This window comes from Mastigoproctus giganteus, chromosome 11, assembly GCF_048544385.1.
Source record: "Mastigoproctus giganteus isolate SK-2022 chromosome 11, ASM4854438v1, whole genome shotgun sequence".
NCBI lineage: Eukaryota > Metazoa > Arthropoda > Arachnida > Uropygi > Thelyphonidae > Mastigoproctus > Mastigoproctus giganteus.
Genome location: NC_143585.1, coordinates 71,063,856 through 71,087,362, shown reverse-complemented (window position 1 = coordinate 71,087,362; position 23,507 = coordinate 71,063,856). Strand labels below are relative to the sequence as shown.

The 23,507-nt window shown below is 36.8% G+C and overlaps 1 protein-coding gene across 1 annotated transcript in view; it reads right to left on the bottom strand.

The window, feature by feature from the left end:
- Window positions 1–23,507, bottom strand: part of Magi (membrane associated guanylate kinase, WW and PDZ domain containing protein magi) — a 569,393-nt gene that overhangs the window by 361,653 nt on the left and 184,233 nt on the right. Inside the window, exon 3 of the mRNA XM_090385296.1 lies at window positions 22,283–22,402. Within this exon, the coding sequence (XP_090241422.1) occupies window positions 22,283–22,402 (120 nt within the window). The remainder of the gene's footprint in view (window positions 1–22,282; window positions 22,403–23,507) is intronic.

Genomic DNA, 23,507 nt, shown 5'->3' with positions numbered 1-23,507 from the left:
CCCCAAAGCACAATGAACAAGGTAAAAGTGAAGTTAAAGTCATGTCAAAGAAGACAACAGTTTATGCAAACTGAACTGAATGATGTGGTACAAGACCTAGATCTACAAAAGAATTCAGTCCGGCTAATGTTTCAGGTTGAGAAAGAATCTATTTGCACCTGGCACTTCATTTGCTTGGTAAGGGTATACAGGTGGTGGGGAGGAAAAAATCATTCCATTCTGTTCCAATAAAGGTAACTCATGGTCTGCTGAAGTACAACCAAAAATTGGGTATTACATATAATCCACAGGAATGGAGAATCTTCACTGACAGTTTCACAGTGAACTTAACAGAAGTTCAACAAAAGTGTCATACAAGGGAACATGTTACCCTCAAATTCCAGTGATCTATTTAATACGCTTAAAGGAAACTTATGATGATATAAAATTGTTAGAAAAAGGTGATTCCAAAAAAAAAAAACGAAAAAAATTTAAGAGGCTGAAAAAAAGAGGCATTCTGGACCTATATTGATAAGTTTTTGGGAATAGCGTTTCCTATTCCCAAAAACTACCATTTGAGACCTCTCGACTACCTCAGTTTTTCTAACGGTTACAGAAAATACATCCTCTCTTTCTCTAATTTGCACAAATGGACATCAAGAAAATTTCTACTCTTCACTAGGCAACAACAAATATCCAAGATAACTTGTTTAACGAGTTTCCTAACAGAAACTATCATGCTTGCAAATCTAGCTGTGAACTGTACAAGGTTTTCTTAGGCATCTCTACTGCATTTGATACAGTCTTCACTTTGGCTTTATTACTTCATTGACAGCTTGATTATGAACTTAATAGAAGTTCTACTATACACTGAACATGTTATCCTTACTTACAGTCACCTAGTCCATACACTTAAAGGAAACTTATATTATAAAATTCTTGTTACAAGTGTGAATTACCATAGGTAGTTCAAGCAATTTATCAATAATTTTATTGGAAATTATTTTCATATATTCAGTCCAATGTTAGCCTTACTGAAGATTATTGTCCAGCACAGATTCTTACATATTGCTAGAGCTGCTGGAACGAGTAGAGAAGGGCAACAAGATTTAGTGAATGAAACAAAGGGTTGCTCTTACGAAGGAAAGGCTAAAGTTTTGCAGATTACAGTGTTTGGAGACTAGGCACCTGCGAGGTGATCTGATTGAAGTGTATAAAGCATTGAATGGTTTGAGCATGCTCAATGCTGAAAGAATAATCACCTGAGAGGGCATAAATTCAAATTGAGGGAAAGACATCTTCAAATAGGCCTATGAGATTGGGAGAATTCATATTCACAAGCAATTATATTGATACACCAACTGTGTTTTGTTAAAATAACAGTTTACCTTTAATACTGCAAAATAAATGTACATAACATACATAGATATTTACAATTAAAACTATTTAAAATAAAATATATAATACAAATAAAATAAAATAAAATAAGAGCAATAAAAGCATTATAAAACGTTAAAATACTGGATAGCAAAGCTTTCAGAGGCATCCGCCTCCTTTCTCAACAGTACATTTTTAATTGCAACACATCCTAAAATAATAGCAGGTTCACGGCTCACGTGGTTCCACAGGCGCATGGGCAGTATTCCCCTCATGCGTACTAGAACCGGAAATTGCTCGGGAGCGTGCCAGATGGAATCGGTCATCCCGTCCGAGTACTACAGCCTCAAGGAGGGGATGCATACGAACTCCCCTGTCTCTGTTAATAGTATTGTTCTCAGATGAACAAATTCATAAGCTCTCAAGCCATTTGCGGTCCCAAAATCTATGAGCATGGTCGGCGATGACAGCTTCATCTGGGGAGATCTGATGATGCTTCTCCCAAAAATGTTCTGCCACAGCAGACTTCCTATAATCCGTGGTCTTTATAGCATTCATATGTTTCCCCAGGCGGTATTAACATCCTGAAATACCAAAGTAGTGCTGGACAAACAAAGCTCTACACCACTACTGAGGTTATCATCTTTCTCTAGGGCCATTCTTACACATAATTACTAAGGAGGTGTTCTGGACTTTACACGCAACAGGATGTCAACTACCCAGATCCTACGGACTTCCAAAAACACGTAAGGAGGGGGGTCCCACTCAGACCGATCGTATCTTTTATTAGTCCTACCCATGCTTTATCCAGATGTTTAGTCAAGTTGATTTCCCCCATAGTTGGACCCTCCATCTTTACTATTAAGGACAGTAAGGGCTTTGTGACATTTGAAAAGGAACAGAGTATAGAAGAGGGTGAGACTATATCTTCATGTAGTGTCTCTGTTTACGTGTATTCCCATTGAACATGAAGTACGATGTGTAAGAATGGCCTTAGAGAAAGATGATACCCTAAGTATCAGAACTCTCTTTAATGTAGCAGATATTTGTAGTGGTGTAGAGCTTTGTTTGTTCAGCACCACTATGGTATTTCAGGATGTTATGTATAAGCAGGTTCACGGCACAGCAATGGGTTCTCCCATAAGTGCCACTGTAGCAAATTTGGCTATGGAAGAATTGGAAACCAAGATTTTTGATGGTTTGGATCCCCCCATGCGCAAATGGAAAAGGTACGTCGATGACACGTTTACCATTATTCGGAGGGGTAGAGAGAATGAGGTTCTTAGTTTTCTCAATAGCTTCTTCCCGTTCATTCAGTTTACCTCGGAGGTGGAAGTGGATGGTACCCTCACGTTCCTTGATATATTGGTCTATAGAGAAGGCCTTAGGTTAAAAACTAGAGTCTATAAGAAGCCTATGTGCAGAGGCCAATACACTCATAGTTCGGCACAAACTAACCAACATAAGAATAGTGTCGCTAAAGCATTATTGGATAGGGTTGGGTCCCATTGCAGTACCCCTGGGGACAGAAAAGAGGAAATTAGATGAGTCACAGCAGACTTCAAGAAATTCAGCTACCCCCAGAAGGTCACGGACAGATACATTAGAGGTGTGGAGTATCATAGAGGGCCTCTCACACCAGTTGCCGCGGCTTACATTCCCTACTATCCAGGCCTTACCGAGCATTTAGCACGGGTATTACGGGATTGCCAGACACGCTGTATGCAGCTTCCGGGACGGAGGTTGCACACAGTGGTGTCCCAGGTTAAGGACCCCATAACAAAAGATTGCAGTAGTGGGGTAGTGTATGAGATTAAGTGCCCGGATTGTGGGGAGTGCCATGTTGGTGAAACAAGCCGTCGGTTTAAGGACCGCCTGGGGAAACATATGAATGCTATAATGACCACGGATTATAGGAAGTCTGCTGTGGCAGAACATTTTTGGGAGAAGCATCATCAGATCTCCCCAGATGAAGCTGTCATCGCCGACCATGGTCATAGATTTTGGGACCGCAAATGGCTTGAGAGCTTACGAATTTGTTCATCCGAGAACAAAACCATTAACAGAGACAAGGGAGTTCGTATGCATCCCCTACTTGAGGCTGTAGTACTCGGACGGGATGACCGATTCCATCTGGCACGCTCCCGAGCCATTTCCGGTTCTAGTACGCATGAGGGGAATTCCACCCACGCGCCTGTGGAACCACGTGAGCTGTGAACCTGCTATTATTTAAGGATGTGTTGCAATTAAAAATGTACTGTTGAGAAAGGAGGCGGATGCCTCTGAAAGCTTCGGTATCCGGTATTTTAAGTGTTTTAAAGTATTTTAACATTTTATAATGCTTTTATCGCTCTTATTTTATTTTATTTGTATTATATATTTTATTCTAAATAGTTTTAATTGTAAATATCTATGTTATGTACATTTATTTTGCAGTATTAAAGGTAAACTATTATTTTAACAAAACACGGTTTCTGGTGTCAATATAATTGCTTTTGATTATGGGGGAAAGACAGTTGTAGGATAGATGTGCGGAAGTTTGCCTTTAGCCAGCGGGTAGTTGATTGGGGGAACAGACCTCCATCTTTTGTTGTGGAAGTCGAAAAACCTAAATAAATTTAAGGCTGAGCTGGACAGGTATTTGGAACGAACGGAGGGGTGAAATCAGAGCTGCTTTTCTTTTTTTTTTTGGCTGATTCTGCATGAGCTTGCTTGCTTTCTTGCATAGAGTGCCTCTACTAATGCTAATATCAAATTTAACGACAAGGTCATCATCATCATCAGCCATTTTCAATCCACTGCAGGATGAAGGCCTCTCCAGCAACTTTCCAGTTCCTTCTGTTTTGTGCAATGGCCATCCATTTACTACCCACAAACTCATGAATTTCATCTATCCATCTCCACTGTTGTCTTCCAGGTTTTCTTCTAGTTCCTCTTGGTACCATTCTGTTATTTTCTTAGTCCATCTGTCATCATGTCTTCGAGCTATGTGTCCTGCCAAAGACCATTTTAGTTCTTTAGTTTTGATAAGCATGTCCTTTGCTTGAGTTTGCTGCCTAATCCATGTGTTTCTCTTCTTATCTAACAGTCTGATTCCCAATATAATTCGTTCCATTCTTCGCTGTGTAGTTCTCAGCTTCTCTTCCATTCTTTTGGTGATTGCCCAAGTTTTACTTCCATAAGTCATGGTGGGGAGTATACAATGGTTCATCATTTTACGTTTCACATAAACTGGGATATTATTCTTCAGTATGTGACTATATTTCCTGAATGCTATCCATCCAAAATTTATTCTTCTCTTGACTTCCAGCCATTTATCATTATTACAGCTAACAACTTGTCCCAGATAAGTATATGACTCCACTTTTTCAATTACTGCTCCTTCAATCATTATGTCCCTTTCTGTGGCATACTTATTCAATCATTACTTTTGTTTCAGCCATATTCATCTTTAGTCCAAACTCCTTACTAACTGTGCATAACTGATTAAGATTTTCCTCTAATTCTTTGGGATCGTGGCTCATGACCACAATGTCATCTGCAAATCGTAAATAGTTTAGGTACTCTCCGTTCACACTGACTCCTTTCTGCGACCAGTCTAATCTTCTGAAAGCTTCATCAAGGGCAGCAGTAAACAGCTTCGGAGATATTGTGTCTCCTTGTCAAATTCCTTGCTCAATTTTAAATTTGCTACTGTCTTTGCCTAGTCTAATAAAGGAGGTAGCATTCTCATATATTTTCTTCAAAATCATAATATATGGGGTATCTATGCCTTGTCTTTCCAGTGCCCGAAACATTGCCACATATTTTATGGAGTCAAATGACTTTTCGTAATCCACAAATGCCAGGCATAATGGTGTTTTATATTCATTTGCTTTCTCCATTAGCTGTGATATTACGTGAAGGTGATCCATAGTTGAGAATCCTGTCCTAAACCCAGCTTGCTCTTTTGGTTGACTCTCATCAAGTATTCTTTTTAATCTGTTAGTATTGACCCTTGTGAACAACTTGTAGATGTGGATAACAAGCTAATTGGTTTATAATTTCCAATTTCTGATTTATCTCCTTTCTTATGCAGCAAAACTATGATTACATTATTCCACTCCTTAGGTGCCACACCTTTTCTAATGCATTTTGTGAAGAGCCTTGCCAGTTTTTGTGTTATGTCTCTTCCTCCCAATTTTAACAACTCTACTGTAACTTCATCTTCCCCCAGGTCTTTCTGATTATTCATTTTCTTCAATGCATGTTCTACCTCATTAGGAAGAATATCGAGTATGTTGTATGTGTTGCTAATTTGCAATCCATCTTCCCCACTGCTGGCATCATTCCCTCGCTCTTTGTATAATTCTCTATAGTAGTCTTCTGCTATTTGAATTATGCCTTCTCTGCTATTTATAAGTACACCATTGCTATTCTTCATTTTCAGTATCATTTGCCTCTCTGAATCTCTTTCTAATGACTTTGCATAACTCAGTATACTCAATTTTCTCCTCGTCAGTGTTTATCTTGCTCTTCATTTGTCGCCTTCGGTTCATCATACAAGTGTTTCTTGACTAATTTTTTCTTCTTTAGATTTCTTTTTCCCTATAGGTTTCTTGGGCTTTATCACTTTCAGAAAGTTGAAATATTTCTTGTCGATATCTTGGTCCTAAGCAGTCTGAAGAAGCTCAAACCTGTTCTTAAGTTCCAGTACATAATGCTTTTTCTCCTCTTCTGTTATCTCAAAGACCTTCGTATTATTTACTCGAGTCAGTTTTTTCCTTTCCTACATCTATATCAAGTGTACATCTTACCATTCTGTGATCACTTCCAACATTTACCTTATTCAGGACGGTAACATCATTCACAATATATCTTCTGTTAGTGAGGATGAAGTCGATTTCATTAGTTGTTAATCCATTTGGACTCTTCCATGTCCACTTTCTGTTCACCCTTTCCTTGGAAGAAAGGGTTCATTACTGACAATCCTTGAGAATCTGAAAATTCCACAAGTCTTTCACCTCTCATTTCTTTCACCAATTCCAAAATTTCCTATAGTTCCCCTTTCTGCACTGTTTTGTCTTTTCCAATCTTAGCATTGAAGTGCCCCATAATAATAGTGTGGTGGGTTTCTGCTCATCTAGAAGACTCAATTTCGGTGAACATTTCTTCAACCTCTTCATCATCATGGCTCGATGTTGGTGCATAAATCATTATAACCTTTAGCTTGTACCTCTTAGAAATCTTGAGTATTAGTCTTGACGCCCTTAGTGATGCACTTTTGAATTCCAAAATGTTGTTTTTTATATCTTTATGGACAGAAACCCACCTTTGCTGCTTTCACTGTTTCCATTGGTGTATAGCAGATTTCCACTTGATAAACTTATTAAGTGATTCATTTCTTCTTCTTGTTTCAGCCAAACCGATGATATTCCAATTCACATTTTCTAGTTCCTTTTCCAGCTCTAATATCCTGTCTTCACCAATGAGCGATCTTCCATTGTAACAGGCCAAGTTCAGTTTCCGTGAATGGCAGCCTGGTCGTACCCAGAGATTCTTAACACCCTCTGCTTCCACTCTGATCCTCTCGCTGTTGTAAGAGGGGGAGTGAAAGCCACTGGGGACTGAGAGCCATTTGTTTCACCGTGCTGTCATATGCTGGAGGGTTTGGTCTTTTCCTCTTCACGCTGACCAGGCATCTTGAAGAGAACCACTCTACACGTTCATTGCCACCTAAGTGACGTAACAGGGCTTACCATCGAGGTGTGCATGAGTGGATTTTAGGGAGGCAAGCCAACCAGACTTCTCCTAAATCTTCTGTAATAGATAGATATTGGATCCATCAGTGTTTTAGACTGAGTGTCTGATAACACACAGAATACCTGTTCCCCTCTAAGCCCCAATGACAGGGTACCCTTCTCCAAAATACTGATATTTTGGAGAAGACAATATATACTCTTAAGGTATATATTGTCTTCTCTTAAGACAATATATACTCCTGAGACAATATATACTCTTAAGGTTTTCTGAAATGAATTATTTTCATTATTTTCTTCAAAATTCCTAACATCCTCTCATCTGCATTTGATATAATCTGTACCACTCGATCTTCCCCCAAAGAAACAAATGGCAGAAAAACACCAGCACTTTAAATAACCTCTTATCCCCCTTTGTAAGCTACTTGAAATTCTTTGGAATGTGCATTAAGTTCTCATTACTGAACTCCCCTTTTAATTTCCAAATTGACATCACTGTGTTCTTCTGGTCCTCAAAGGGAAATCAAATTCTTAGGAGTCATCTATGGTTACAAACACTCATTTAAGTCTCATTTAAAAATATTATACCATAAAAAACTTTTGACACTGTTTTACATGAAAGACTGCTATACAAATTGGAGAAGTGTGGCATTAGGGGCAAGTTATTGCAATGGATAAAGGGATGGTTGAGTGGCAGAAGACAGGGTGATAATAAATGGGCACTGCTCTTCCTGGACTAATGTTATAAGTGGAGTTCCTCGGGGTGCACTGCTGGGCCCCTTGCTGTTTTCGATATTTATTAACAATACTGAGGAAGACATATCAAGCTTATTGTCTGTTTTCAGATACAAAGGTTGACAGGAATCAAGGCACACTAACTGCAACAAGACCTAGAAAAAATTAGACAGATGGGGTTAAGAAGTGCAAGTAAGATTTAACAGTGATAAATGTAAGATACTTCATATGGGTAGTAATAATCCTAGAATAATATACCAACTAGATGGTATCATGCACAAGGTAGCAGAGAATGATAAAGACATGGGGGAGCTGTAGCTTGATATGAAATTTTCTGAACAGCTCATGGGATTCTATCAATGATATATAGGAATTTTGCCAGCATGGACAAGAAGGTGATTTTCCCATTGTATATGAGTAATGGTCAAGCCACATCTTGAGTAAAGCCTCATTTTAAAATAGAGGTGGAACTGTTGGAACAGGTGTGGAAAGCAACAAAATTATCCAAGAACACAAAATTTATATATATATATTTTTTTTACTACATATTTGTAAAAAGTACCATAATTCTTCAAAAGAATACAGTGAAGGTAACAGTAGATAGAATGAAAAAATCTGGTAAGTGGTGCAGTAATACTAATAGAATTACTAATAGAAATGGCAATGGCAAAGCTATGAATATAAAAATTTAGAATACAGGTGATCCTTGTATAACAGGGTAGTTAGGTTCCAATAAAATGTCGTGTTGTGTGAAACCGTGTTATACAGGACTAAGGAAAGTACAGGGGGGGGTTACGTTCCAAAAGCTAACAAGAATATATACACTATTTCGTTAACAAAATGATAATAAAACTAACAAAAAATACACCATTCTAGATTTTGTGTATCTTCTACTCTCTTTAAAAAAAAATCGGTAATCTCGGTCTTTGCTTTTGCTTGATAAATCTTTGCGAATTTCATCGTATGAAACTAAGCATTTTTTGAAGCTCCCTTTTGAACTTTGGGCCCCTTTCATTTGAGAAGCTGCATTCAAAAAAATAAGATTCTAATTGCCTGGCTAACTTTATGCCTTCCCGTATGCTTTTTAGTATAAATTTTGGAAGTTTACAATTTTCATCTGAGCTATCATACTCTAAATTGATTTGGTTTTACCTCCGATGCCATTTCCAACAAATCCACTTTGCCAGCCTCTTTTTCTACCAATAATTCTTGAACGTCTTCAGTAATCGTATCTTTTTTAAAAGCATAAGCAACTAAGGCCATGTTAATCTGTGTATATTGTCTATATCTATAAATTGTGTGTCCTGACGTTGATTTTCTGTCTTGCTGGACGAAAAACCCGAGATTCCGGGAGAAAAAACCACGCTACCCTCGCCTCAGCCCAACTAACTCAGCCACGTTGTGAAAAAGACCCATAAAAATGCCTCCCTTCATTGACAAGATTTGAACTCGGGACTTTTCCATCCGGTGTAAGGAGGAGGGTGATTCTATCAACTGTGCTACCCATGAGGACTTCAATACTCTAGTCATATCATCAAAACCTTCCGCTCCTACTGCTGTAGCAAGTTCTACTATCGCACCGATTCCGTTTTCTGCTGGTTCGACCATATTTCCTGAATGAACTGACTCCGTCCATACATTTTTCCACACACACATTTAACTGTTGACGGTTTTACTTCTTTACTTCTTTCTTAAAGCTCTGGTTCTGATATAGTCCACAATGAAAAATGTTTCCATACCTTCATTACTTCAATAGATTTCGTTAAATCCATTGTAACGATTTTCTGATGGAATGAGTTTTAAAGGTGGATATAATGACTTGATCTAATGGCTGAATGAAAGAAGTTGTATTAACCTAGTACAACTGTGGTGGTAGGAACAAAACTTCAACGTCTGAATAGCCTGGTGTGCTATCCAATAGTAATAAAACTTTGAAATCTAGATTTTTCCATAAGCTCTATAGCACAGAACGTAACACGGGGATTTCCCAACAAAAAAAAAATACAAGGATATTTCAATGTTTTTTTTTACTAGCAAGTCAACAGTGGGGATTCAAAAATAGTGGAAATGTTGAAAAATGACATCCAACATAATAGCAGGGTTCCCCCACACAAAAATACCGTTATGTAAGATTTACCAAAATTCTCTAACAGTGTTAGAGCGAAACCGTGTTATATAAGTACCACGTTGTGCGAGGATTGCCGCATTTTATCAATTGTGTTAGAGCGAAACCGTATTGTAGAAGTAACATGTTATAGAGGGGTTGCCTCTATCTAAAACATAAAACAATATACCCATTATAGCCAAAGATTAAAAAGACAATTAAGAAAAGTGTGTATATAAAAATACACACACACAAACGTATATTTAAAAATAAAAACTATGTTTATAATAATAATACAAAAATAGTTTTATAATGTAACCGTATCACACAGTGCATAAAGTACCAATAAGGTAGTATATGTACTAAGACTGCCTCACCTTTAAATAGTATAGCGTTATTATATGATATCTCATATCTCTTAGTTTCATGGAGTATTCTTAAATTAAATTTGGAAAAAAATTATGCCTTGGACTAAAGCACTTGGACTGCCCAACCCAGTGCTAGAGCCCACACTTATACATAAAAAAACACAACGACGTCCTCAATGGTAGCAAACTCTAGTCCCATAAGAAGTAACTATTGTCAGGTAAATAAATCATGCAAAAAAAAAAAAAAATATATAGGCTGAATAGGTATAGGGTGTCTTCCAGGAATAAAAGTTAATGATGTTGTAGGGCAGCTATTTATCTTTTAAGAGCACAAAAGATGATGCTATTGTACACTTCGGTACTAATGATATGAAGAACAGGAGAGCTGAGGATTTACTTAACAGGTAGGACAATGTTGAGAAAAAGTGATGGGGAGTGGGGAACAGACTAACAGAAGCCACAAGAAAAAGTGAAAATGTTTCTGGTGCTGCTAGAATTCAGACATGCAGCAGCCTTGGAAACATGATACCAGTTAGTTACAAGGTCTGCTTGGGGATGGAGGCATCATGGGACAAGATGCCTCCCTCCCAATTTAATACTCGAGCACAGTGTTAAATTTGGAGGCAAACCCACTCGCTCCACCAGAGAGTGCCCACCATCCTGCAAGCCCAGAAGAACAAATCTATGTGCTGAGGGCAAGATTCTTCAGACATGCAAACGTTCACTCCGCCCTCCCCAAGTCCCAGCTGCATAAGTCAGGATTGGGTTGAAAACATTATAAAGGAAGTGGAAGGCTCCCTCCTTTATATCCCAATCCTCACATGTGATACACTGGAGCTTGGCATACATTCTTTTAATCTTGTCTCTCGAGTACACTGCACTAAGAAACTCTGCCTCCTCTAGGCAAACACCAAGGTAAATAACCTTCTTTACAACTCTAAGAGAGAGAGAGAGAGAGAGAGAGAGAGAGAGAGAGAAAGAAGTCTACCAACCAGCACACAGGCGGCCTAGTCCAGATGAGGCATCCCCTCAGCAACATGGCCACAGATGTCTGTACGGAGACCCTTAGTTTATGTAAAGTCGTCCATATCAATAATTGGGATTAATGGGAAGTCACCCGTTCTTCCAATTCCTGGTGGGAATTTCTTCCCACAAGGATGACTAAGTCATCCACATACACTACTACATTTGTGCCCTCCAACACAGTGTGGCTTAAGGTAATCGTCCAATACCCAGTTCCAAAGGGTAGTTCCCAGGATTGAACCCAGAGGACAACCTCTATAAACAGACCCTTCCAATACACTTCGTCCTCACCACTACCTGCCACTAATGGAGATAGTCCTTTAGAAGATGGTATAAGTTTCCAGGACAGAGAGCCTTTCTGGCCCTGCGGAAGCTACCACAGAGCATCAAAGGACCCCTGAAAGTCCATGAAAAAGCACAGGACATATCAACCTGGATGTTGACTAGTCAGAGTAATCACTCTGTCAATGGCATCCTCCAAAGATGAGCCAGTCTTAAAATCACACTGCCTATTTGAGGCCAACTCCTGAGCACCAGCGCCCAAGCATCAACTTCTCAAACAGCTTACCCAAAATCAGGAATAAAGCAATTTGTTGATACGATCAAGGCTCGTCCATGGGCCTCTCAGGATCTTTGAGGATAACCCTCAATACTGCCTTCTTCCAGACAGGGTAGAACTCTCCCTTGCAAAGGCAGGAGTTCAAGAGATCCAGAAGTATTCCAGAACTTGTCTGGGATACCTTCTTCATTACTTCTGTCGCAATCTGGTCCAATTCCAGAGCCTTACCTTACATCCTTTGTAATTTGAATGGCAAAATCAAGCTCGGCCTGGGAGAAGGGAGGCTCACTCCCCTCTGTACAATAGTCCTCATTATCTCTAACTATTTGCTAATTGTTGATCACAGAAAAGAACAATAAAAAATAATAACTAAATATATATATATTTTTTGTCCTTTTCTGTGATCAACAATTAACAATAGTTAGAGATAATGAGGACAATTGTAAGAACAATAAAAAATAATAAAAAAAAAAAAAAAAAAAAAAAAAATATATATATACAAACACACACACACACACACACACACACACACACACACACACACACACACACACAGTCGATTCCGGTTATTTGGAACACATCGTAACTAGTGTATTTTTGCCCGATTAAGCGGCTGCCCCAATTATCCTTCACATAAAAAAGGGTAAAAATACAATGGACCCCCGCTTTACAACTGGTTCACTATACAATCAAATCATGTTACGATGGAGTCACCATAATAAAGTACCGTTCACTATATGATGTGTAGTAAGTGCCTGTCATTGTGATCACGTTTGGGAATTGAATTTTAATTCTATTAAACAGCAATTCGAATTAGCAAAAATAGGAAGAATATTATCCACAGGCTATAAAAGCACAAATTTATCATTTATTACCTTACCAATTAAAAAATTTAATTATACATGAAAATCGGAATAATTAATACGTACTGTAATATGTAATACTAACTAGTTGACATTTCTGTTCACTGACATTTGTGGGTGGGGGTTAAAATTTAAAACAGTAAAAAGATAAGCAATCAATAACAAAGAACACGGAACACACAAATTGCAAGTAACACGACACGCGTAAGCGAGAATGGACTAACAAGTTACGAAGCTTTAAAAATAGGAACGAAGAGAAGATTCTGAAAATTAATTTTTTATGATTGGAGATTCCATGGAAGTTTAAACACATTTCACCATAATAACTCACAGAATTCCAGCTGTCGGTATTATCGCAAATTAATAAGATCGAGTTTACTATTCGTTTATGATAGATTGCACTAACAGAAAAGCCCAATAAACAGGCAACTGCTAATTGTTTTTGTTTTATGGTTGTGACCTCCAGAAATCCGACTGAACGGTCAGAGACAATTGTAGGGTAATCTCCAGTGCTGCAGTCTCCTGCCCCGATTAAACGGCATGTTGTCCCAATTAAGCGAAGTAAACCCTGGCTATTTTCTCGATTGGGTTCTGTTTTTTAAGATTTGCCCAAAATAAATGGCTGCCCGGATTAACCGGTGGCCCAAATAACCAGAATCCACTGTATTTTTTTTGTCCTTTTCGGTGATCAACAATTACAATAGTTAGAGATAATGAGGACTATTGTACAGAGGGGAGTGAGCCTCCCTTCTCCCAGGCTGAGTTCAATTTTGCCATTCAAAGTACAAAGGATGGTAAAAAAAGGACAGACAAGACTGGGGGGGGGGGATTTTACTCTGTTAAGAAACATGTAAAATCTATGGCAGTGTATCCAATCAATGTGGACGGCCAATAGAATGTTGAGTCAGTTTCGTACGACATAATTACTAGCAGAACAAAAATGAGAACAGGAGTATGTCATTGGCCAAATGACTATGACAAGCGGACCAAGCTGTGTGCTACAGCGCTCCAAAATATTTTAAATTTTCGAGGGAAACAGCGATATTCGACATCTGTCGGACACCGTGCAAACTACTAACTTGAGGTAGTTCACAATTTCAACATTACTTATTAAGTTGTTTGGACCTAACTACTTAATAAACAGAACTGTTAGGTATTTCTTTTGGCATAGGGGTGCCGTGAAAAAACTGAGGCACTAAGGGCGCTGTAAAAAAATTACTACGACACTAAGGGCACCATGAACCGAAAAAGTTTGAGAAGCTCTGGACTATGATGAACAACTATATGGACAAATATTCGGTCAGCAAATCTGAACGTCTTATAATGGAAGATTTCCAGATTTTGAATAGAACTTGTGGGTTGGTCACTAATACAACATCTGAACTTTACTGGATTTATTCCATAATATTTCTAAACATTCAGCAGCATGTTTAGAAAGGCAACAAGAGGAAGCAAATACTCTTGATCTGATTACACTGGTCAACATACATTTTGTCATATGAACATTTCTTTGCTAATTCTTATCTATTTTTCGTTGTTAAATTCAAAAATGCAATCAGAATTTTTCTATTATATACAATTTTATGTGACACAAACTTTGATATAAATAATATAGTAATGAAATAGTAATAGAGTGCAATTTTACAAAATTGCATGCAAAATTAATTCATATGTGGAAAGGGTTGTTCTGTGTGCTGTGTGGGCTAACAGGCTGATACCTGTTTGAACATCTTTAAACCTTCCATGAAACTATACTTGTGGCAGACAGCTGTTCAAACAAGTTCAGACCTCATGCAATACTGCATACTTCTGCAGAATAGATCGTTCTCTAAGTTGTGTGCCAGATGTCACTTGGTTATGGTCATTATTGTTTGTGATCCTTTTTTATTTAAGTGTTGTGCACACTTTTTAAATGTTCCTGAGCATTTACAACCTTAGATGTGCTCATAAATATATCAATCATCCTAATAGTTTTTGTTATATTTTTGGTGAGCTAACTTTTAAATTACAGAGACAAAACATCACTCCTCTAGTTAAAAAAAAGCTTAGGAACTTTATTTCAGATTTGAAGTGAGTGATCAAGAAAAGTCTTGGGTGCCTCATTTGTGCTGTATTGGTTGTCTTAAATCACTTAATGCCTGGTTAAATAGATTTTGCCATTATGTGCCACTTGCATTTCCTATGATTTGGAGGGAACCAAAAGACAATTCTACAGAAAGTAATTTTTTTTTAACAAAAAATTTCAGGGATTACCTCTAAATCTAAACATACTGTAAAATATCCATATACACCATCAGCTATAAGACCTGTTTTACGCAGTAAAGACCTACTTGTACCAAAACCACAAGCAACTTACAACATGGATAAAGAAGATGAACCAGATGATTTTGAATTTGATGGCGAGACTCAGAAAAAATTATGAGTCTCGCCATAAAATTCAAATTAAATGACTGAAAAAAATTAGCAAGTTAGTGACCACACACATATGATGCTGATGTGACATGTTCATTCTTGGAGCCACACTTAATATCTCAAGAGGCACTAAATGATCTTGTTAATGATCTGAACTCATCTAAAATCAAGTTGAACTTCTGGCTTCTAGAGTGAAAGGATAGAATCTGTAAAAGTATATAAAAATATGCTATTTTTGTATGCTGGCTGATTAATGTTGGACACTGATGAGGGGTGTTCTACAGGTTGAGGAATGTTAGCTACATTCTAGTTCAGTTAAAGATAACTAGAAAGTTCACCTTAAAAAAAATGCTCTAAGTCTCACCTATTTTATTTAATGTTTGTATAAAACTGAAACCACTCACATTGAAACTGTGGATAATGGACAAAAACTGATTTGATATTTGAAATAAACAAAATATACTTTCAAATTCACTTAATTTGATATGTGACAGAAAAAAGTAATCGTTTGTTTATCAGTGTTATCAGCAATGACTCTTCATGCATTAAGAATCTCAAGATAAAGGAACAAGTGATTAGGAAGGGTGGTTTTGTTTTTTTTTACTGCTGCAGCAAAAGCCTAAGGCTTCCTTGCAGTATATGACTCACACTAATACTAACACTAGACAATCTAATTACCATAATCATGGGAGAATTAGACCAACCGATTTAAAATTTATTGAATGCAAGGACAAAGACCATAATGGCCATTGGTCATAAAATACCAGATCTTAAAAAATATAAAAATAAGGATTTTGGTAACCATATATATCCCTTTTCATCCTTTTAAAAAAGGATAAATGGGGATACTCAAACTAAAATTAACAGCTCTATTTTATATGCAACTGTACAAATTAATAATTTGTACAAAACCAAAAACAGCTGACACATGGCTATCGTAGGATAAAATCTGAATCAATGCATAAAACTTTGTCAGATATATATGGGTAAAAACAGTAAAACACATTTTGTTTACACAGTAAAATTAGGACAGGGAAGTAAAAAATAATGGCTAGTTAAAATGGTGCCACAAAACTTGCAAAGGAAGGTCATCAGTCTCAACAAAAAACAATGCATAACAATGTTGACCCTGCTCTTTGTAGAATGACTGTGTACTTTGCAGAATCGACAAGGACTACTTCCTCTTTAATATTTCTGGACTGCCATAATTTGATTACAGACTTAATCTGATATAATTTGTAGCTTGCCAATGGTGTGAATCATGCCATGCAAATATATCTTATTACGTATTATTTGCACATTGTTTATATAGGGACTGACAGACCAAAATTATTTCTCCTTAATCCTGATGTGGCTAGGGATCCAACAGAAGTGGATCCCTAGACACATCAAGTACACACAGAGATGAACCTGAAACAGGACTGGATGGGTGGTGTTTCTTATCACTGATAAAGCCTGTAATGCCCTTAGGGATCAGTGTATATAATACACCCTTGGTATTGATGTGATTCAGAGTTGATTCTGCAGTGTGCAACTCTGCATCATATTTGCAGCATTCATAGGGGAATTCAGTTGAATATGGTGGTGGAAAGACGACTGGCCATCTCATGGATAATTCGTACTTCAAGATATCTGTGTAAAGTAGCAAGAAGTCAGAATATTCAACTTGCATACTGAACTGAGTGAATAGTAAACAGAAAACAGAGTACCAGAACTCCCACAGTTCTTACGAGAGAAATCACATATAATCCCTTCCATTCCAACATGCTTGTGTATAAGCATGTTGGGATGGAAGGGATTGCCTTTGTAATCTGGCACCCTTATCTATAGTGATATGTAAATCTCTAATTAGCTTTTGGACATAAATACCAAAAGAACAGTTGGTAGTCTGATGGGTGTTATAAAAGATTTCGCATCATGGCTCAAAAACGTATCTATATAGGGTAGTATCAAAAGATTTTACTGAGAGCATAGTAAAAATAATCACTTCCATCACAGCAATAAAGACAACTTACTTTCTTACACACTCTGGACAGGAGGTGTTCGAAATGATTCCGTAATAATGTGGACAGGATGGCTTCATTAGATCCAGCCAATAGGAATATAGTGTTTCTAGTAGATATACACCTGGGACCCACAATCTTATTAAAATTGCTCAAGTGCACAATAAAGGTGTAATGTGGTGAATCAGTCTGCACCCTACAAAACATGGTGTGTTTTGGCAGACATGAAAGATGTTCAAATCTCTCATGCACTTTGTGCGCACTTGACAAGCATGTTGAAGAAAGGAAAATTTCGTTTAAATATGAGCCCCAAAAATTTATTTCCAGGTACCACTGGAATAGCATATTGCCCAAACCTCTAATCAGATTCAAATACAAGCCCAAAAAATTTATTTTCAGGTACCACTGGAATAGCATTATATCCAAACCACTGTTCAGGTTCAGGACGAATGTTCCACTCATGACAAAAGCACATACAATTGGCCTTCTGTGACAAGAAACTAAGCCATTTAGCCAGTTACTGCCCAAGAGTTAAGATGAACGATGGCTTTTTTGCCTTTCGAGACCCTCAAGTTGACTGAAAATATGTCGAAGTCCTCTGCAAACAAGCCACTGTTTACATTTGGAGGAAGGCATTTTGTGATGGCAAAAAATTTTAATATTAAAATTGGTCCTTTGCTTTGCAAAAAGATTGAAAGAAGGTGGATCTTGTATGCTGATGACTTCAGCATACAAGCCACTGTTCGTAGGCTGAATTCTTCAGCATACAAACAGTGTTGAATTCATTAGCATACATTTGGAGGAAGTTCTGTGATGGCAAAAAGTTTAACATTTAAAACTGGTCATTGCAGAACTTCCTCCTCTTTGCAAAACAACCAAAAAAAAGTGGAATCCTACAAGGACTTCAGGTAAATGGAATTAAAAGTTAAAAAAAAAAAAAAAAAAACAGGGAGGTGAGTCTTATTGTAAAATTTGCTTAACCCAATGGTGTTAGCACCCAAAATGCAACAAAAATGCTATCAGGTCAAAGATACCTCTAAGACTAAGGTTAGAGAGAGCTTTTAAAATATCAAATCTCCATGTTGTGCCATACACATTCTCCATATCAAAGAAAACAGACACCAAGGTCTCTTGTTTTAGGAAACCATGTCAGATATGTTTCCAGTCATTAAATGTTCCCACAGAAACCATATTGAATTGTAGAAAGAAAGTAATTTGTTTTTAAATACCATATATAGGCTTAATTGATACACCATATACCAATTAAGCCCATATAAGCACTGATCATTACAGGATTTTTCACTAAAACTATTCGTAGTTGCATGGTGATATCAAATTAGAATTATTGGATAATTTCCTGGTTTAGCAAAAACAAAAATGATTGCTTATTACCAGAAGTTCAGAAACCACTCTAAGAAAGATTCCGTCATACAGGAAGAGCAGATAATGTATAGATTTTGGTGAAAGGTGTTTTATCATTTCATAACAAATGCCATTTGGCCTAAAAGCACTTGCCTGAATAGTAATGTAACTACATTGTTGATAGGCTCCTAAGAGATTTTTGAGAACTCACAAGGTGGAAGGCATTCCAGTCAGCCTGATCAATCTTCTACCATGATAAGCTAAAAGTATGAAATGAACATCCACTAAAGTAGAATACTTATCAAAGGTAGGTGATCACTTTTGTAAGGTTTCTCCTCCTACTCCCAAGTAAAAGAAGGGAGGAGAGAAGGCAAACAGGCAGAAAAATCAATGGCAGAAAATGTCCGTATAAAGATGATTAAAAAGATGTTAGTTCCTACATCAAAAGGGACAAGTCACTGTCAGTGAGAATTTTCTCTATGATACAGCCTTTCCCTTTAATGTAGCACTACCCTACAGCTTTCCATTGAAATCCCCTAATAATATGGTACTTCAATGTACTCCCCTGAACTTCAATACACCTGTTCCATTTTGTTGGCAATGAGGAAATACCAGATATCACATCAAGGTCTTTGTGGAAAACAGAAGGAGAAGACAGATTGATTGACTGATTGGCGAGTCATTTTTTGTGCAAAAGCTGCTATGGCTAAAATGTGCCCAAAATATTTTTGTGATAGCATTATAATTTCCCATATATTTTTTTTTTATTTAAATTACATTTGGAAACATTTCCAAGAGTCTACTAGACATATAATACTCTGTATTCATATTTTATTGTAAAAATTGTTTAACCTAGTGGCATTAGTGCTCAAAATGTAGAAAACTAGGCATAATAATGCTCTGTTTCACGTTTTATTGTAAAATTATTTAACTCTGGTGTGGCACACAAAATGCAACAAAAATGCTATCAGTTAACCTCACAAGTGACTAACTTTCTTTTTTGATTTTTTTTTTTTTTTTTAAAATTCTGCTTAAACAGCACCAATATTTCATCTTTTCTTAATGGATTGCAGTAATTATTGTAAATACTTTTTAAGTTTTAACAGAATATGAAATTTCAAATATGTACATAAATATTATCAAAAAACATATATTGAAAGTGTACAGGAGAAGGCTGTTACTATTGAATGTACAGTATACACAAGAAGTTAAGAAGCCACCACACTACTGCTGGGTTAATGAAATAGGAAACTTCTGCTACATGATTGATGGAGCAGATTATTAGAAGAAACCTAAAATTACAAGTTGAAACCCTGTCCACAAGGATAGCAACTCCTCCATGAGCAAGACCATCCCCAGCTCTATCCTTATGAATAATGATATGAGGGGCATTCAATAAATTATCTACTTACCTATGAAGGAAATGAGATTGAGACTTTGTTGGCGAGAAAATACCAGACAAATAAAATTCTTTGTCCTGTCCATCACAGAATGCAGAAACAGCATACTTCCGTTCATTATCATCAATAAAGCTTGTTGTTTGTTATTTGGTTTTTAGGAGCATTAGCAACTAAGGCCATATTGCTCCGGGGATATGCGGTGGTCATTCCCTGACCTTTCCGCATCCTCCATATTTGGTGGTTATAGGCTCGAACCCCGGTCTAACCAAGAAGCGTGTGCTATGCACTGCTGCTCCTGCCCACGGAGGTGCCATCAATAAAGCAATATCCACACAAGTTTTTCTTCAGGTGTCGAAACAGGGAATAGTCACTAGTAGTCAGATCTACACTGTAAGGTGCATGGGTAAGTTCTGTAAAGTCACAGTCTCTCAAAGCAGCAACAACAGCATGTGACCTGTACACTGGTGTGTTGTCCTGAAGAAGCAACACACTTCTGCAACACTGTCTGCTTGTGTTCCACCAAGTAATGAATGTGCAAAATTCCCTCAGTATCGAAAAAAAGGGTGGCCATAATCTTGCCATCTGAAGGTTGTACCTAAAATTTTTGAGTGGGAAAGAACCCTTGCATTGATTCTTGCTTGGTCTTGGGATCCAGGTGATGAACCCTTGTTTCATCACCCATAACAATTCTGGAGATGAAAGTTTCAGAATCCCTTCCAAAAAGCCCTAAATTCTCCTCACAACACCATACTCTGAACTGCTTCTGCATAGGGGTCAGAAGTCTGAGGATCCACCCTGCACTGACCTTAGTCATCCTCCAAATGTTCATGGAGGATGGTTTTAACTGTTCCCTCAGATATGTCACATTCCCTAGTGATTTGGGACACCTTTAAATGTCTGTCATTTAGACAAGGGTTTCCACAGATTGGCACATTTCTGGAATGGTCGCTGTCACGGGCCTTCCTGGACATGGATCATCTTTGACGGGCTCTCTACTACACCCCACTTGAATTGTTTTGACCAGAATTTCATCTGATACTCTGAAGGTGCACTGTTGCCATACACAGCCGCCATCCTTCCATGAATGGCCTTTGGCTCATTTCCTTCTTTAGTAAGAAACTTGATTGAACAATGCTCCAATTTCAGCATATCTATAATTTGATCAAGTGTCTTCCTTCTTTCTGTTACAGCGGCACAACCTAAAAACACAGTGGGATCAAAATTAGTATTATTCAAGTTCAGATATGTAGGAACAAGATAAATCATGTATCACTGAAATATAACTATGGGAAGTACCTTAGGTAGATTATTTATTGACCACCCCTCGTACCATTATGAAAGGATCTTCACATTTTCCTTTAGATGTCTCTTGCAGTACACAGAAGCAAAGTGGTTTTGCACTTTGCAGGTGGGCCTTGATGTAGATTCCAGTATTTTACTGGAATCTTTACTGGAATCTACAACAATTCCACTGCAGGAATTTAGCCATTATTTTGGCTATTCTTTGGAAGTTTAATGACCCTTCTACTAAAGTAGAAGTGTCATTAAACTTCCAATAAACTTCCAAAGGACTGACTGAGAGCTCTGATTTTTCAGTCCTGAATTTATTCTTCTTTGGAAAGTATGGGCATTAACTTATGTTAATGCCCATACTTTGTCATTATCTTGACAGTGCATCACAGTGATAAAACTGACAGTCACACTGAGACAAATGACTGACTTTTTTCATTTTTTGAATGTCTTTGCTCTCAAGTATAACATTATAGTTGAGAGCAAATCTTTAATTTACAAAATACTGAAAAGGCAAGAAAAAGTAATTAGAAGTTTTGAAAAACCAATCTCAAGTTTATCAAAAGCCTCACATTTTGAAAGCAAAAAAAGGATCCAGCAATTCACGGAAGAAGAAAATATGAAAGCAATGTGGAGATATCAGTATTATGAATAAAATGCAAAAAATCTCACCTTTATCCAAGCGCTAATGACAATAAGCATTTTTAAGATTTATCATTTGTGCCATATGTAAAGATTAATAACTCAAATATAAAGTTTAATAATTTAATATTTATAATAATATTTTTATTATTTTGAAACATGCTATTTACAAAATATTAAAAACTTCATAAAAATACATATGCATATTATCGTTTAAAAGGATAGGTTATATTTCTATACAATGTTATCTGTTCATTTTAAAATAAATACAGAATTAATAAAGTAAAAATTAACTACATCATATCTATATGATTCAACATGACTATAAATAAACTTTCTTCACATGATTATTTAAGGATTAATGTCAATACAAAAATAAATGATGCTGAATTAATTCTCATTTGTTAAACATGTTTCTTTAATGTACCTTCATAAATTCCACTTTCTAACAGACTACCACTTCTTTCTAAGGCCATAAACTCCTCAGGAGTTAGGAATGTGTAGTCCACTCCATTGACTTCTCCTTCTCTTGGAGGTCTGGTTGTACCTAAAGGGCAGCATAAATAATAAATATAACACTGAAATATGTTTTACTGATATGAAGGGAATAACATGTATATATGCATTGTAGTCACTTCTCAAAGTGCTCTATTCCCACTTTCATTGTATTCACATTTGTGAATACAATGAAAAACCATACAATAGAGAGAATGTGGTGGGAATAAAAATAAAGGTGTTACAAAAGGAGTATATACCTCATAATTTAAAACACATTAAATAAAAGAACAATGCAAATAATTTATAAGTCAATTATGAATTAACAAATTTAGGCCGATGTCCTTTGATAAAGCCAAAACTGAATAATGTGAGATATCATTATAAATTTAACTTATTAGTCATTTATTCAGAGTACTTTATATTATCAGTTATATATTCCACCTGCAACATCCTTATTCTCAATTTAATCATCCCATCTCAATTTAGTCATCACAGTGTAGACCAGTACTGCACACAGTGCAGTACTGGTCTGCACTGTGTTTGCATCTCACACGGCTTACCCACTCTTATAACCTATTCTTAATTTAATTTGCATTTGTAATTTAACTTGTATTATGTTCAGACAGCATGCAGTTGGTCATACTTTGCAGCCACCAATGCTAGTCTTCCCCAGGAGTTAACCCATCGTACAGTATTTACATGCCAATAAAATTATTTCTCAAATGCTGTTTGGTGACCCGTTAACATTTGAAATTCAATATTGGATGGCCATAAGTGTCCACAGAATCATTAAGTCCAATCTCACTGGAACGCCAGAAGTGGCCTTCCAATGAGACTGGACCCAATGTTCATTCTGTTTCAATTTATTTTCATTACTATATTTAATTTATATTTTTTTCATATTTAAATATTTTCCTATATTGACATTCTAATTTATATTTATTTTTTATATTTATATATTTTTCTATTATTTATATTAATTTGTATTCATATAAATTTTTATACGGTTTCTATATTTATATTCTGCTCATATTGCTGTGGTTTGTTTTTTTAGCAATTTAATTCTAGCCATAATGAAAATATTTATAAATTTATTAATTTCGCAACGTTCAGTCTCAGCACTGCTCAATGGACACAAGTCTAAATTTATTTCA